This window comes from Toxorhynchites rutilus, chromosome 2, assembly GCF_029784135.1.
Source record: "Toxorhynchites rutilus septentrionalis strain SRP chromosome 2, ASM2978413v1, whole genome shotgun sequence".
NCBI lineage: Eukaryota > Metazoa > Arthropoda > Insecta > Diptera > Culicidae > Toxorhynchites > Toxorhynchites rutilus.
The window spans coordinates 316,884,437-316,902,425 of NC_073745.1; the positions used below are offsets into that span (position 1 = coordinate 316,884,437).

General features: G+C 38.4%; 1 protein-coding gene across 23 annotated transcripts in view; it reads right to left on the minus strand.

Annotated features, from left to right (window-relative positions):
* The window catches only part of LOC129765026 (glucose transporter type 1), a 647,147-nt gene that overhangs the window by 46,331 nt on the left and 582,827 nt on the right, over positions 1 to 17,989 (minus strand). For 16 of the 23 annotated variants that reach the window (XR_008741328.1, XR_008741327.1, XR_008741329.1 and 13 more), the window contains one exon: positions 15,371 to 15,397. The exons of 3 other annotated variants lie outside the window; for them this stretch is intronic. Coding sequence is in view for 17 of the 20 variants with exons in the window: in XM_055764813.1 (XP_055620788.1) it covers positions 15,371 to 15,397 (27 nt within the window). In the remaining 3 variants the exon portion in view is untranslated. Of the gene's footprint in view, positions 1 to 11,604; positions 11,865 to 12,268; positions 12,328 to 15,370; positions 15,398 to 17,989 lie in introns of those variants that run through there. 4 more of the 23 variants (XM_055764827.1, XM_055764830.1, XM_055764828.1 and 1 more) reach the window with 4 other exon arrangements.

Sequence of the window (17,989 nt, forward strand, 5' to 3'; positions counted from 1 at the left end):
AGCCGCTCTTCTTTCGAGTTATATGGTGAACGGGGAGATATATAGTACGAAGTGCTTGCCGAAGTTGGAAAGGTGATTAGGTCTTTATGCCAAAAGATCACTGGAAGATGGATCGGCTGGAGATAAACATTGTCACGAAGTCCACCAACATTCCCCAGTTGCGCCCGATAGAAAACTTTTGGGCGAATGGCCAAAATAGAGAGACAGACGACCACCAAAGGTAAAATAACACGCCGATATACATCTTTTCATCGGCCATGGTTCAGGTTCCGGCAATTCCGTAAGACCGCCCAGTGCTTCATTTACGATTCTTCACTCAGCCTCTTCCTGTCGAGTATACACTAGTTCTTTCGGCTTATTCAAAACGTCAAGCCCTGGTCGAGCTAGGGGACCAAAGATGAACTTTTCGTCTGACTCACGTTGGTCCCTGTGGATCAATAGGGGACTTTTATAAAAATCATTTTCCAATTTTGTTGCTGTCGCTTCCAGTTGACACTCTTTAAACAAAAAGCGCAATGTCGGTGCGATGAAACTAGCTCAACGTCTATATCTTTGGATGCATTAGAAGCGCTCTTGAACAGTCTGCCAAATAAAAGTTTTTTTTGAGGTTCATCCATTTAAGAAAATCAACATGAGCAAATTGTGATAGAAATATATTGATATCGCGGGAAATTTTCGTTTCTACTACCAAATGCGGGACGTTTCGCGGGACGGAATCTCACGCGGGACATTTTGTTGAAATGCGGGACTGTCCCGCGTAACGCGGGACGTCTGGTCAATTTATTCTAAAGTCATGCAGAACCTTATGGCTGGGGTTAAGACCGTAGTTCGCGCATTCGGATATAAAGGCGAAATAAATTAAATGAGTGATGCCAAAACTAACTTTAATTGTTTCTTTTCACCCTCTGAAAATTTGGTGTTAATCGGATAAAAACTAGAATTTATATGTGTGGCTAGTATGTGTGCGAGCGCGATGCAAAAAAATTTTCGCTTCTTTCAGTATCCTTTTTGTATAAGACAACTTATCTGTTTCATCGTTTTAAAATCTTTTGATAAGAATTTTGCAAAATATTTGGAACAAGTGTGCCCTGGCGCTATTTTCATAAGTTTAAAAAGACTGGGAGTGAAGCGCGATTTTGTTCATTAAATCCCCAACTGACATTTTAGCAGAAACTGAAATTTCAGTTTTATTGAGGTGTTCTAAACTTAATTTCAATTCAATTCTTCTTCTCGTTACGTCGACCAAAAACGTACATAAACAAAGTCAGAGTCACAGAATCTTTTGTTCCTTTGACGGAGAAACATTCGACAGTGCACGGGAAAAAAGTTTGCAAGTTCATTTTTCATGTAAAATGCAATTGAAAAATAAATTTAGTTGACCCCGTATGACCTAGAATAGACGAAAAGTGTTCCACTTGTGTCTTAGTTTTAGACGAATGAAGTGTTCAGCACCCTAATTGTGAAAAAAGTAATTACAGTTGCTTGACACATTCAATGTTGTACCATTTGAGTACCTAACTGGTATGCCTGATATGTGAACTTCCTATCTTCCTGGCTACTAATACACTCAAAGTTTAACACAACCAAAACCCGTGAATCTTCCCACCTTCTATTCTTCATCTCGGGTGCGCACCATTCTGTGTATTCTGTGTATTGGTATTGGTATTGGTGTCAGCTTTAGCCTCATACCACGGCAGTGGAACTTCATACAAATCACTCGTAGAACAGTGTCTTCTTTTTCACTGCTTGTTTACATCGACGAATATATTTTTTTCTACTATTTTTCGTAGGTGAGTGTATGGATACTGACAGATTTCTACTGCGAGGTAGAAATCTGTCAGTAGGTGGGAATTTTTTATGTTTATATATGATTTATCGTACGATTTAATTGAATGCATGAAAGTTGTCAACAAAACTGGAGTTAAGCACATTTTTAAATTTGAACAAATATTGACAAGAGATTCCCAGCGATTCTTGATGCTTATTGCGTTATTTGGTAACTGTATAAGTTGTTTGAACCGAAGGTTTAGTGTAATGATTTTATTTTGAGGATTATATTCACGAACATACAAGTATGTTTAATATAAATTGCATGTATATGATGTGCCTAGCCAGCTCATACATGCAAACGTGGAGGCGATATACATACATCCTAGAAAATAATAAATCGTATAATTATCGTTTATATTACATCATATACCCCATATACATGTATCTGGCCTCCAATTTCATATGCATATGCCAGTTATACACATCATACAAGTAATGTGTCTTAGATGTATGTATATCGCCTCCAATTTTAGATTTTTGACGTAGGACTACGTCTTACATTAAGGGTGCCAAATCAGAAAACAGGTTTTTACGAAATAAAGTTAACGTTAATAACTATTTTTGCTACGAACGGATTTAAACGTTTTGTATACCAATCGAATTAGAAATTTTCTAAGATTCTTTTTGTTTGATATGCTATACATCACAATCCCATAGTCTTTATATGGTTTAAATTGATGAAAGTTCTACGCATTCTCATTTTCCCATACATTTTTCTGTCCATTTGTGTGTGCTTTCCCGAACAGAGCTGTCAATAACGGGTAACTTGGTAGTCGCTAGAACAGAAACAACGAAGGGGGATAGCGAAAAGCGAAAATTTGCGAAGTAAACTCCACCCTTGCATAGTAAGTAAGCTGTCGCTAGCGTATAAGTATTGAATCTCTTCTGAGGAAAATGCTCAGAATATTTCTGTGCCCGAAACAACAAAGATCGCTTATTCTGCTAGTCTTGTGTTTAATGTTTCCCCTCGAGCTGTGAACGCTAGTGAATATTTCACTTGAAGTGCATCTGGCATTGCAATTAACACAACCATCCTAGTCATGGCAAAGCAAGCGAAAAAGAGGAGAGTACAAATGATTATAGGTCGTTTCTAAACATCAGTGTTTGGTTTTTTGTGTGTAGCTTATTTTCATTGCGCAAAACTTAGAACTTAGAAACTTTGTTGACGGTTTGACTGAGAGTCGAAACGATTTTTCATAAACGGTCCTTCTCGCGATGTTTCAGTTTTAGCACTGCAACTGTGTGCATCTGTTAGACGTGTGTTTGATGCTTGTTGAATGGCGATGCACTCCTTCTTCTTCTTCTTCACTTGAAACTCATTCGTTTATTCGTCTTTGATGGCGATGCACGGAAGATGCCTCTCGTCAGTATTCAGTGCAATGCGTGCATTGATATAAAGAAACGAATTGCGACATATGACCAATTAGTGTATTGTTCTCGCAAAGGCAAAAAATTATCGTTGCTTCTCGAAATGATCCTACAAAACTACGCCAGCCATTAAACCTTTTCAGGGTCCCCGGAACTTTTTACTAAAGGGTTATTTATGAAATTTCAACGTATTCGCAAATAATATTCGAAATGATAAACCATCAAATTTCAAAAGAAAAAGGTTGCGTAGTCCTACGTTCTAAACGGTCGTGTCTCGGATACAAACCCTCGAATTTTTTTTACGATTTAATGTTTGCTGGGCAGGCCCGAAGGCAGTTTTAAATTGTTAAAACATGAATGAAATTTTTAACTTCATGTTATTTGATTACTTGAAATATGTAGTACTAAACTTTATTTAACCATTTCTATATAAATTTTGCGATATTTCCACTAAAGCAAAATAATCAATCAGGAATTAAGTATCCGAGTGCAACTCTTTCGTATCATATGTAAGAGCATTAATTGCCCTAGAATCATATTTCAGATAGCCGCCACCACTCATATCAAACATTTATATCCCTAAAAGTCAATTGAGTAATTCCTATTTGTACAAACATAAATGATTATAAAGGTTCTATATACATACAAAAATGGTGATTTCCCGGGCCGAACATTTCAGTTTAATATTTTCCACAATTTTTTTTAAGGCAGTGATGAATCGTATATTCGTATGACAACAGACTTATTATTATTTTTTTTTTTTTTTTATCTGTATTATAGTGACTTTCAACTCATTTGGCTGGTTCGTCACTTCTACTTCCATTTTTGGAAGAATGTCGGGAGTGAGAATTGAACTCGTGACCTTTAGCGTGAGAGGCATGGATGTTACCACTACGCCAGATCGCCTCCACGACAGACTTATTATGTTATTAGGTATTGCCAAATAATATTGCATGTACAGTAAGTTACCTCTAATTCGACATTTAGTTAATTGGACAGACCTGTAATGGGACACAAGTAATTGGACATTTACATCTCCAATTGGATATTTTGTAAATAACGAGTTTGGTACCCAAAGTATGGCCCCAGATTGAAAGTCGCCACCAGACGTCGACATTGTACCACTATCATCGTGAATGACCAATTACAGGCCAATCACCTCTAATGCGATACTGAGTAGTGTCTCGGTATGTCGACGATTAAGGTGGAAACAGAATACCGCGTTGTGCGTTGCTTCTCATCAGTTGTCATTGCTTGCGTTTTGTACTAAAACATTTGCTCGACGCAGTCTGTTGATTTGCAGTCACAATCTAGCATTCGCGTCACCACTTTACATGTAAACAAAAACAAAATAAAATTCATGTGAAAATCTTGTTCTTGTTGTGTCCACGGATCAGTTGAATGTTTTTAAAAACAACACATCGACATATCCGCCCTGGCGGCATTGAGCTTCGTTTACTAGTTTAGGGGAGCGTGAAAGAAAAGCTGATTTTCAGTCGGAATGAATACATTTTCAAAATTAAAATTATGAATGAAAATTAGCTTTTCCTTATCAAACCGGTATTCTATTTAAATAAAAAACATTTTTGTTTGCAGGTGGTGAAAAAGTCTCATACGAAAATTGTTTATGAAGACAACTCTATATTATGATGAAAAAATCCAGCAACAATGTTAAAATTGTTTAGCCATATGGTTGAATGAAAGTTAGAAACACGTGTCTTCTAATCTGATAGAGATAACACTAACGAGTTTGGGGCCCAAATTATGGCCCTAATTTGAAGTTGCCACCAGACGCCGACACCATGCCACTTTCATCGCGAATTCGACGCAAGCAGTTTAGAACAAATGTTAGCGTTTGGTACAACGATGTTAATGACGCAACGCATTATTGTGTTCGACTAAATGGAAACACACATATTTAAAATGAAGTGTCAAAGCACAATTGTCGCAACGCGACGCATAGCGCGGCATTCTGGTCCCACCTTTAGAGGTAACTTACGCATCATATACCACCTAAAATATCAGATATTCGATGCTCTATATACGATAGTTATACGATTTAATGTTTGCTGGGTTGGCATACTTGGCAGCTTGGTTTGTCAAGTTCATAATCTCATGTTTACAGTTTTGAGTTAAGTGCAATTGAATGACGAAGTTCAACTAATTTATTTTTGTCACTATGTTTATCAGAACTCAAAAGACCGGCAAACAGATAATCTTAAAAAAAAACTAAAAAAACTTTAAAAAAAAGTTAAAAATAAAAAATGCAACTTTAACTTTCACTTTTCTTGAAACCGGAAATATTCTGACTTAAAAATAATGTTTAATGTAATATTCCAAACATACTTGTATTTACAAAAATCTATAATAATTATCATAATTATCAAGAACGTCTTCGCCATTCGTTTTTTGGTTGTCTGTAGTAAATCGTATATACGCATGACAATAGTCGTACTAGATGCATGTAGGAGTCGTATATTCATCCATCCAATCATCGTGAATACTGTTGCAAGTGGAAAATAAATGTGTGTTCGTTGCTTATGGTGCGAATATAAATAACAACATAATACAGTAATTTAAATTTAATACGACATGCCGAGGCACCACTCAGTGTCGCTTTGGAGGCGATTTAGGCCTGTAATTGAACATTGGCGATGTGAGTGGTACAGTGTCGACGTCTGGTGCCAACTTTCATGTGGCGCCATAATTTGGGCCCCGAACTCGATGTTTACAAAAATGTCCAATTAAACGTGTCACATTACAGGTCTGTCCAATAATCTAAGCGTCGCATTAAATGTAACTTACTGTACATAAACAATATTTATTCCCAGCTGTTTTGAGGCATCTCGCACAAATTGACAATATCATTCAGTTGTCAGTGCAAGTCGGTTCAATTTTTAGAGTGTAAAAAAAGTTCACTGTTTACAAAAAAGCAATCTCGAATCGGTCCCACTTTTTTGCTTGAAGTTACTATTTCCTGCTCATACATAAGGTGGAAACAGAATGCCGCGTTGTGCGTTGCTTCTCATCAGCAGTCATTGCTTGCGTTTTGTACTAAAACATTCGTCCGACGCAGTCTGTTGATTTGCAGTCACAATCTAGCATTCGCGTCACCACTTTCCATGTAAACAAAAACAAAATAAAGTTCGTTAGAAAATCTTATTCTTGTTGTGTCCAAGGATCAATTTAATGTTTTTAAAAACAACACATTGACATATCCGCGCTGGCGGCATTGAGCTTCGTTTACTAGTATAGGGGAGAGTGAAAGAATAGCTGATTTTCAGTCGGAATGAACACGTTTTCAAAATTAAAATTATGATTGAAAATTAGCTTTTCTATATCAAACTAGTACTCTATTTAAATGAAAAACATTTTTGTGTGCAGGTGGTGAAAAAGTCTCATACGAAAATTGTTTATGAAGACAACCCTATATTATGATGAAAAAATTCAGCAACAATGTTGAAATTGTTTAGCCATATGGTTGAATGAAAGTCAGAAACACGTATTTCAAGTAATCAAATAACATGATGTGAAAATTTTCATTCAAATTTTAGAATTTAAAAACCTGCTTCGTGTCTTCTAATCTGATAGAGATTACACTAATGAGTTTGGGACCCAAATTATGGCCCTGATTTGAAATTGTCACCAGACGTCGACACCATGCCACTGTCATCGCGAATTCTGCGCAAGCAGTTTAGAACAAATGTTAGCGTTTAGTACAACGATGCTAATGACGCAACGCATTATTGTGTTCGACTAAATGGAAACACACATATTTAAAATGAAGTGTCAAAGCACAATTGTCGCAACGCGACGCGTGGCGCGGCATTCTGGTCCAACCTATAGGCTAATCGACGCGCACGGTGTCGACTTGCTGTCATTTGTTGTTTGTTTACCGTGCACAATGAAGAAGTACCGCGATGTCGTAGTAAAGTTGTTTGCGAGAGGTGACCGAATCGATGATATAATCCGGCTGTTGAAATCCCACGGGGCGATGCGGAATCACCATCCGTCGGTACCGGGAGACAGGCTCGGCCAAGGACCGTGCTAGATTCGGGCGGCCGTGTTCGGTGAGGACACCAGCAGCGGGTTCGTGATTAAGCAGGTTCGTCGAAGAATGAACCGCTCGATCCGAAAGACCGCGGCTGACCTGGATGTGCCGTACGAGACTGCCCACACCATTATGACGAAGGACCTGGGATACAAGCCGTACACGAAACGCACGATTCACGGAACGTCGAACTGTGAAGACTGTCATGTTAACACTCAGTTTTAACATCATATTAGTTGATCGCGATCTAGAGGGTAAGGCGTGGTGCACAAATGACGTAACACTAAAAATCCGGATTTGGGTCTCCTCTTCCCTTACGTAACGCAAAACCCATCTCTAACACATACTAAGAACGCAGTCTCGACTCTCTTTGACAAAAAAAAAAATTTAGAAAAATATATAATCAAATTTATATACCGGACAAAAAAGAAATATCAAAACTGTCAAGTTTATGGAAACTAGTTTACCCCTCCGGCTGAACATGTTTACTATACCAACTTGAGAATAAATCGAAATGCGAGTTCTTAGTAAGTTCTTTGCATAGATTTGCAATGAAAAATTTTATGATTAGATGTTAAGATGTGAAAATTAAAACATTGAATGTAAATTTATTCATTTGTCCAATTGATTCTAGTAAATAACTGGGACTGGTGAACATAGAAATTGCATTTGTGACGATTCGAACTTTTTGGCTATTCTTTCTGATTGTACTTTTAGATGAAAGCTACATCTGTATTAACACTTTGACGTCCGCACGTTCCGTAAAAAAAATATTCGCTTGGCGCCGGCAGCGCTAGTTTGAATTACTTGACTTGTCGCCACCCGTTCTTGACATTATCGGGAAATAATAAATTGCTAAGTTTTACGAATCTCATCGTTAGTTTTCATCAGTTCTTCACTCAGTTCCCCTACTTTCATAAAATTTCGAAGATATACATACGTATATATTACAAATCTGACATATTCTCCCCACTATATGTCCATGCGGGTAATCATCGAAAAAATGTTCTACTTTTCGGTCTGTTTTAATTTTAGTGAAAACAATGAAAAACATTCGGCAGATTAATTCGAAAAGCAGTATATTGAAATGCAAGAAACTGCATTTAGATTTGGAGAAACCTGAGTTTCGAAAGATATAATTAAAGTTTTTCTTAATATTGGGTTGGGGAAAAAGAAATGTCGTATATTGACAATATATGGCAACACTTGAACATATCTTGTGTTGTACTTATCGCATCGAGTCATACTATACGACATATTTAAAGACGACAATCTGTGCTACAAGTGTCGTTTTGACAGTGTTGTGATTGTCCTTTTCAGTCTCAAGTTATAGCGTGTCAAAGATGGAGCCCACCAAGCAAGAAATTCGCCATATTTTACGTTTTTACTACCTGCGAGGTAAAACTGCAACGAAGGCGGCCGAAAAAATTCGTGTAGTTTATGGACCCGACACTGTAACGATTCGCACAACACAGCGTTGGTTTGATCGATTTCGTTCTGGTGTAGTGGCTGTCGAAGATACACCCCGTACTGGTGCCAATTGTCGTGGAAACCGATTAAATCGTTGAAATCATCCAAGTCGACCGGCATGTTAGCACTCGCTCGATTGGCCAGGAACTGGGTATAGACCATAAAACCGTTTGGAACCATTTGCAGAAAATTGGATTCCAAAAAAAGTATGATGTATGGATGCCACACGAGTTGGCGCAAAAAATCTTTTAGACCGAATCAACGCCTGCGATGCACTGCTGAAACGGAACGAACTCGACCCATTTTTGAAGAAGATGGTGACTGGTGATGAAAAGTGGATCACGTACGACAACCTCAAGCGAAAAAAGTCGTGGTCGAAGCGCGGTGAGCCGGGCCAAACCATCGCCAAGCCCGGTTTGACGGCCAGGAAGGTTTTGCTGTATGTTTGGTGGGATTGGAAGGGAATCATCCACTATGAGCTGCTCAACTATGGCCAGACCCTCGACTCGGTTCTCTACTGTGAGCAGCTTGACCGTTTGAAGCAGACGATTGACCAGAAGCGGCCAGAAATGATCAATAGGAATGGTGTTGTTTTCCACCAGGACAACGCTCTGCCTCACACATTTTTGATGACCTTCTGGTGGGTGGCTACGGGAGCACGTATGGGATGTCCTATCTCGTCCGGTCCATGCAAAACGCTCTTGGTGATACTAAGTTGACCTCAAAAGAGGCTTGCGAAAACTGGCTGTCTGAGTTTTTTGCAAATAAGGAGGGGGGGGGGGTTTATAAGTGGGGGGGATAATGAAGTTGCCTTCTAAATGGCAACAAGTTTGCGAACAGAACGGCGCATATTTGACTTAAATTGGATAATTTTAAGTATGTTAAATAAAGCGTCAAATTTCGATCAGAAATACGACATTTCTTTTTCCCCAACCCTATATGTCCGTATTTCCCCACCTCCCCTATTTATAAAAATATAGAACTTGTTGGTGTGTGTAAGTTATTGTTATCTAAACAAAACCCCCACAAAATGCAAACGATACTTAAGTGCTGTCGCCGCCCACTGAGATACTATGCGCACGTAACCACTGTGGTGTCGCCGGCAGTCAGCCGCTACTTTTCGTACGTAACCACTGTAGTGTCACCGGACGCCAAAGTGTTAATGTTTTCTGCAATATTTTATTTAATTTACAATGTTGAGTAAATTGAAAAGTGTGAAAAATACATTGTTTCATCGCATTACTCCAGGTTACATTTTATGGAGGTAATCGATTTTTACCATTCAGCTGATGCAGTTTTTGAAAAAATGGAGAAGGCTAAGATACAAAGTGTAACCTTATTGCAGCATTCAAGAAACCTTGGGGTAAGAAGGATCTTCAATAAATATTATCGTTATTATCCCGAAAGAAAAAAACACTCTCATGTCATCATTGCTCCCTATTTCGATCCTGTATCCTATTTCCTCATCACAATTTCAAGTTTGTCCGGTCTGATTGATGGGTCAAAATTTCTTTTCATCTGTCTCCCCTAATTGCCGGTTTCCTAGTTGAACCTTGACGTTTCATCCCATTTCCATTCGTCATTCCTCCGCCCGTCGCTATAGCTGCTCCCAAATGAGCTACACGCCTGAGGGGCGCTTATGTTTATTCATTCGCCGAACTAAATTACTTAGATCGTGTACTGCTAAAATATTGCAGGAATTCATTCAATTTAATCCTCCCTCCCTCCGGTGGGAGGAACGATGTCCGTCGCGCGAAACGCCCCTTCCCATTTTTTTGCGAGCGCGCAACAAAATTTATGCGCACAATTCGCATTCCACGCATAATTTAGTTGCACTGGATAATAGAATTAAAATTAGTAAACTCCAAAGACAATTCTGTCATCTTTTTCGACGAGGTGACAAATTTATCCACCCACCCATTTGCCCACGGGACTGGAGGGGATCGTTGCCTTGGTGAGTAAATAAATCAACTAGCTCGTTCCTCTTCGGGGAATTTTGATAAAGTTGAATCGTAAAGTGGGTCAACCGTTGGGACACGGCTATGTGGGAATTATAATCTCCTGCGCTTCGTTGTTAAAAAATGTTCAGATCATTTCCTCTTAATTGAAGAACGCTTGTGAGGGACTAGACGAAGACTCTTTTTTTCGGGAGGTCGCAGTATTTGGGTGTAAAATTTTGGAAGTGAAACGCGTGACCTCCATCCTCCATATTTACATCGTTGAATGATGAAATATGTTCCTGTGGGCTCATAAGTGTACGTGTGAGTATGTGTGTGTGAGTGTGGGTGTGTGTGTGTGTGTTTATGTGTTCGTGTTTATGCTTTTGCGGTGGCGTTGTGAGTTCAAACAGCAGTACACCTCCGACCACACCAAGAGTGGAGTGGAGAAACTTTTGCTCAAATATTGGGAAAGTTTAGCCTTGAGGGGGTTGAAACTCGTCTTCTTGGAGCGGTGCTTCTGAAATGCTGTGCGCTACCGGGAGGAAGCAGCATAGCATATGAAAGCGTTGTCTGGAAGTAAGGGAGGGAGGTTGAGGCTCACGCGTGGACGATTATTTGGGAAATAATTTTCAAGAAGCGAAAATAAATTATAATGAGTTGTGTACTTTTCTAAGATTAAAGCGGTGGTGTCGGGGGTTGGTGGTGGAGTTCACACGGGCTGTGTGTGTCGGGCGAGGTTGTGGGTGGTGACAGAAGCATAAAAGTGGTAACTGCGGGCGGTTTGGAGTTTGTGCTTCAACTTGAACGTGGGCTTTAATTTAATTCAAGACAGTAAATGACTCTGATGCGTGAAATTGAGTCATTAAATTGATTTCGCGTCGAAAGTAAATGCGTGATTGGGTTGGGGGGAGTGAATAATTTTCGGACCAAAAGAAACAAATGATCTTTAATAACACAATTTAATCCTAAATAAACAAAAACAAAATTATGCTTGTGTAAAAAGATAAATCAAACACTACTACAGTGTGCGGCACTGTCTTAATTCTAGCTGCACTCGAGAAACGCGCGTTGTTCAGGAATCTTTTGAGGATTTTTCCTCAACTTTCGTCGTATTTGGTTTGTCGATACCAGAAGTGGAAGAATTGTTCGATTCATGCATTGCGATAGTACTTGTGTCCACCGTATCACGGCTTGCGGTATCGTCACTGAAAATAATTGTACATTTGTTTGGTAAAATAAACCATTCATTTATAGAAACAGGTGGATGGAGTTATTGGTTAGTTGATGACCGCATCCTTCACCGTAAACCTATATGTTTGTTTCCTGTGTGCGGCTCGTGGTCGAACCATACTAAACTAATTCCAAACCGTGCACGAGGTATTTCAACGAAACTCTTTTGAAGTTTTCATAAAATGCTACTGAATGACTAATGGAAATGGGTAGAAAAGAGGTGCCAAATTTCGGAATATCGGAATCGGAATATCAAAAAGGGCCAAGTGTTGTTAGATTGCTGCAGTAGCGCGGCAGAAGCGGCAGAATGGAGCCTGGCATCGGCGAAGCGGGTGAAGAACGGAAAACTAAAACACAGATCGGTGGTGTATAAAATTACCTTTACCAATGCAGTGCGCGAGGAGTTTGCTGGGGGCGGCAAGCAAAGGTCGGAATGTCCTGTTGCATGTGTTATATTTTTTAAAGATTCGACACCGCGATAGTGGAGAAGAAAAACATTTTACTTAGTGAGAATAATTTAATGAAATTAAATTGAATGAATGTTAGTTCTACTACTTATGCCAAAATTGTTATGTAAATGATTGAATTGTTTTTTTTTCACAGATCAGTTCAAATTATCTTATTCCTGTATTCTGAATTTCTTTTACTCGATTACAAGAATGGTTATTTACATTTATTTCATACAAAAAAAAAGTACACTGGACCACATATGGAGCTCGTTACAGTTCATGCAGATGATATTTCTATAATGACCGGAAATTAGAAAAAATAAAATGAAGGCGAATCAGTTGAAATACATGGAAGTAAATACAGGGTCTTTCAGATTAAACGCTCACGCAGCAAATTTTAATAACTTGTACAAAAGTGAACCGATTTTTATTAAAAAAAAAAAGTAAGGCTTATTTTAGGACATTTTCGATGTGACCACCCCTCTTTTCGATAACGCTTTTTAAACGGTGATCAAAATTCTTCGTGCACTCTAACATTACGACTTCGATGCTATTGAAAATCCGAGTTATTTCCTTTTTAAGTTCCTCCAAATTTTATAGCTCATTAACGTAGCAACGGTCCTTCACGTACCCTCAGAGGATACAAGGTATCGATGACGAGAAATGTTGAAATTCTTACCAGAAGAGAACAATGTTTTATTAAGGCTTCTGTTGGGGTTTCACGGGGGTCACCGGTATCGAACGGATTTCTTTTCTGTGTTAAACGGTTCCAGGTTCCAGAATGAGTGTAACTTGGGAATTTACAGAACTATTCTATATGTATAAAATAAAGCCCTTCTGACATGATACTAGGAAACAACAATTGACTTTACCTAGTCTCTTCTTTCGGAAACAGCCAAAAGACTGTTCGAACGTCTTAAAGAACTGTATTTTTGAAGCAGCTCTATTTCTGTTTGGAAAAGGTATTATGAATTGACTCTCGTAATTTCGAGTTATCTGAACATAAACAGCGATTCAAAATCAAGCTGTGAGCGAGAAAGGAACTTTCAGAAATTAACTACCAGAATAATAAAGTCCGAAGAAAATAATATTACAATCTGGGCTAGTTTATGTGGTCTGGTGCTAGTAGATCATATTGAGCCATATAATCACATGATATTCTGTGCGAAAATCTGGAGATTTTGGCTTGCTGAAAGTTGGTCTGGAAGATCATAACATATTTCAGCAAGACAATGACCCACATTGACACACTTGATTGACACAAAACTGTTGCTTCTCTCGTGGTTTTAAAAAAAATATTAAATCGCACTCTGAATTACACTTGGTAGTAGTGAGCCACATATGTATCTGTACTGAAGTGGTAAACATCTTTTTCATTTGTACTTTTTCTGTCAAAAATCTATACCATTTACAATATTTATAGCAAAGCAAAATATGTTTTATTAGCTAGAAAAAATATTACTCAGGCCTCGAATAACTATTTTTTTTTAATCTAATGTTTTTAATGCCATCTAATTCAATGACATTAAATGTCATTGATGATAACGGACGAAATTAGAGTGAGAGTTAAAAAATTTTCTTATGAAATTCTGTGATTTGCTGTGGAAGAGAAAAACAAATTGATTGAGTTCCGGAAGTGCCTCTTTGCAATCAACTGGATGCTTCGTTAAAGAGAGATCGTTTGTTTTAACTTTTTTGCTAATGAGAAAACTGGGCTTATTTCAATATTGATCACATTTTTGTGTCCCTTTTGCTGTGCAGCCCAAAAGTGACAAATAAATGCTTAATTAAATGTTTTCTTGAAATTAGTTGCTATTTTGTGTTTTTTAACATATTCCTATTGAAGCCACTATAAATGTAAGTTTAGTTGAAGTATGTACTCTATTTTGGCCGGCACTGTATCCCTGACATAGAGGCCCGCTACTTATCATACATCCCTTGTTGAATATAATTTCTAAAACATTTGCTCCTATCAGTTCAATATTCATTTCATTCTATCTCAGTTTAGTGTTACTCTAATTCCGTGATAATGAAGAACGTTGAATTTTCTCAAATTGTTAGGTATACAAAATAATGTTTTCATTTCGATATAGAAAAAGTGACGCCGATGATTTTTTTTTCGCGCACTATTTTGTTAGTGTTTCTTCCTCAACTTTGGAACATGCGATAACTCAAGGTGCTGCATTCGAAAACATTCATTTGCCTTTACAGAATAGTTTAATGAACAGTGCGTCGGAATGCGATTGAAAAACTATTACTGTTTTGAACTGATGGTGCTTCAAATAGCTGATTATGGAAGCATTGTACAGCTTAGCTCAAATGCTGACGATAAACAAAGCGGCAAAGAAAAAACTATAATACGAGCGACAAATTGTGATGGATTAAAAAAAATAACAAGTAGCATTCACATCGGCGTGTGCTTATATACATGTCTAGCTCCAAACTCTGTTATAAATTCATCCAGTAATATGCTTTCATCATAATGACGCCCGCGGGTAATCTGATAATATTTTGTTTTCCATAATTATCATCGATACCCGCGATATCCACTTGGATCGATTGGATGCTGCGATGTGCCCGAAATCGACCCGAGTGAAATCGTGGGATACGGGGGAGGATGATGGGCAGGATGGTGGGAAAATTGTGAAGAGTTGGGTGAAATTTTAATTGGTTCTTAATTAAGGTGTAAATAACTAACGCGTGGAACAGAATGGATGAAGCGAAATTAACGCAGAGTAAATATGTAAACTCATGCAATGCAAATCATATTTCAAGATTGAAAAAGCCGAGAGTGGAACGTGGATTGAGAAAGAAACAGAACCGGAAAAAAGTGCGTGTCTGCGGCGGATTTGTTTGAATGGGTTATTATTCAAAGTTTGAACCAATTCCACAATGGTCAGATTTCTTGATCGAAGGTGAGACTTGGGAACGGGAGAAGGTGCGGATAGTTTTGTGGAAATTTTATTCGCAATGTGAGGATTTGGATTTACGGAATGGTTGTTTCCAGTTTTGCCTGGATGCACAGAACTTACCCGTACAGTCTACTATCACGAAGATTTCTATAAATCAAGGGGGAAAAATAAAGTTGTTGATATTCTGTTTCAGCAGTTGAAAGATAGTTGATGGGGAGATGGAGTTTTGAAAAGTTACGAGTGCTCGATTTTGAACTGGAAATCGGTTCGCTTTTGTTCCGTTTGATTGTTTCATTTTAAATGGTCGGACGTAGTTTATGTAAATGATTAATGAACAATTTCTCGCGTTCACACTCGCGCACGGAAAAACTAAAATCCTTCGAATGTCGTTTTTTCCTATTGCTAATCTATGAACTATGCCAGGAAACATAAGCTCCCAGGCTCGATATGCAACCAGAGATGCCAGATTTATGGTTCTAAAAGGTGAAAGGCTGTAACAGGTGAAAGGTATTTTTTTTACAGAAGGAACAATAGTCAAGTCAATAGTCAATAGGAACAGAAGCAACAATAGTCAAGAATGTGTTCATCTTCCAATTCCCGAACAAAAAGTCACTTTGATTAGATATTATACGGCTTTCATAAATGCATAAATTTTACTTTTCGAGAGCACAAGCACAATAGGATGGAAGTCTCTAAGGTAAAACCTGAGTTTATTCACCTTTGGTGAGATGTAACCTTCCATATTTTATATAGTAGGTGTACTGGTAAGTTTCTTCGGTTTTACAACAGATGGCGTAACTTGATTATTATTTCAGTGAATCGAATTTTCAGACATTCGTTGGAAAGCTACTGTCATTGTGCATCTTTTTCAGTATACGCTTCAACGTAAACAACATAGTTTTTTGCCACTTCGAATATGTCGAATTTCGTACCAACTAGAGTGTTTTTGCGGGCAGTGTTACTTCATTACTTCGCATCGCATTTTGGTGGAAGTTTATGGTGACCATGTTCCAACTGAGCGAACATGTCAGACGTGGTTTGCACAGTTTAAAAGTGGTAATTTTGACTTGGAAGACGAAGAACGTTCCGGACCGCCAAACAAGTTTGAAGATGAAGAATTGGAGGCTTTACTCGAACAAATTCCGTCACAAACGCAACAAGAACTTGCAGATACACTTGGAGTAGCTCAGCAAACCGTATCCGATTGTTTAAAAGCAATGAAAATGATCCGAAAGATAGGACATTGGGTGCCGTATGAATTGAAGCCACGAGACGTCGAACGCCGTTTTTTCACGTATGACCAACTGCTCCAACGGCATGAAATAAAGGTTTTTTTGTTTGTATCGAATCGTTACTGGCGATGGAAAGTGGGTCCACCCCGGCCATGCATCAACATCGACGGCCGCACGGAATATTCACGGCCAGAAGATTATGCTGTCTATTTGGTGGGACCAGCTGGGTGTGGTGTACTATGAACTGCTAAAACCGAATGGAACCATTACGGGGGACTTCTAACGACGACAATTGATGCGTTTGAACCGTGCACTGAAGGAAAAACGGCCACAATACGAGCAAAGACACGATAAAGTTATTTTGCAGCACGACAATGCTCCGTCCGATTAGTACATTTTTCGATCGATGCAACATGGCTTGGTTGACTAGCACTTCTCTAATTTTGATGAAGTCAAAAATTGGATCGATTCGTGGTTAACCGACAAATCGGCCGATTATTTACGCAAAGGGATCCGTGAAAACTCATCATTACCTTCGACACTTCACTAACTCGTAAAACGTACTTCAATGGCGTGCCGTTTATTTCGTTTCCACCGTGAAGTGTATTCGAGAATCAGGCCCTATATGATTATTTAGCTCGATAGAGGCTAAGGGAGGGTAGTCAGATTATATTTTCCATTTTTAACGCCGCTATCCCTTGAAATATGTATATTCATATAGACCGCATAGTTTTACTAGCAACACCGCTCCAGTGAGAAACAAAAACTCTCTCGTTTTATCTCTTTTCCCATTCGTTGCTCTCCGCAAATGGTGACTAAATGATGACTATAGCGAAACCCACTGCACTTTTCTGTGCAGTGGGTTTCGCTATAGTAAAATGGGACGATATATTTGGTTCAAACTTGTATGCAGGCTTCGAAAATGGTATGCGATGTTTGATACAGATCGGATTTGCAATCAACAGTCTTCGTGCCTCTCTTAGTTTAATCACTAAATATTACACAAGTGATTACTGACATTCATACAAGTATCTGAATGATCCTCTCATATTTGGTTATATGTTCGTGAGAGTTTACTTGCATGACACATTGTGTATCATTCGATTTTGATCGAAATCCAAACACTGTAATCGTCATATAATTTTGTGAGTTAGCCCATCGGATCCGGTGGTAGCCAGCAGTTTCATTAAAATCGCTGTTCCACGTCACGATGAATTCTTTCAGCTCTTCTACATTCGAAAATAAATTTTAAAATATGCCGCCTTCTGGAGTAAATAATCATTTGGTGCAAAAGCAAAAATTTATTATTATTATTTTGGCAAAAAAACATTTTTTTACTTATTTTTAGGATAGGTTTTTCATAGTATCTAAGATAATCAATTGTAGTTTTTTAAAATTTGCAGTATGTACTCATGTTCTTATAATACAATTTTTGAGACGAAGCACTTCATTATAAATCGTACTGGGTGTAAAAAATACCAGACATACATTGAAATGAGCGGTTCAC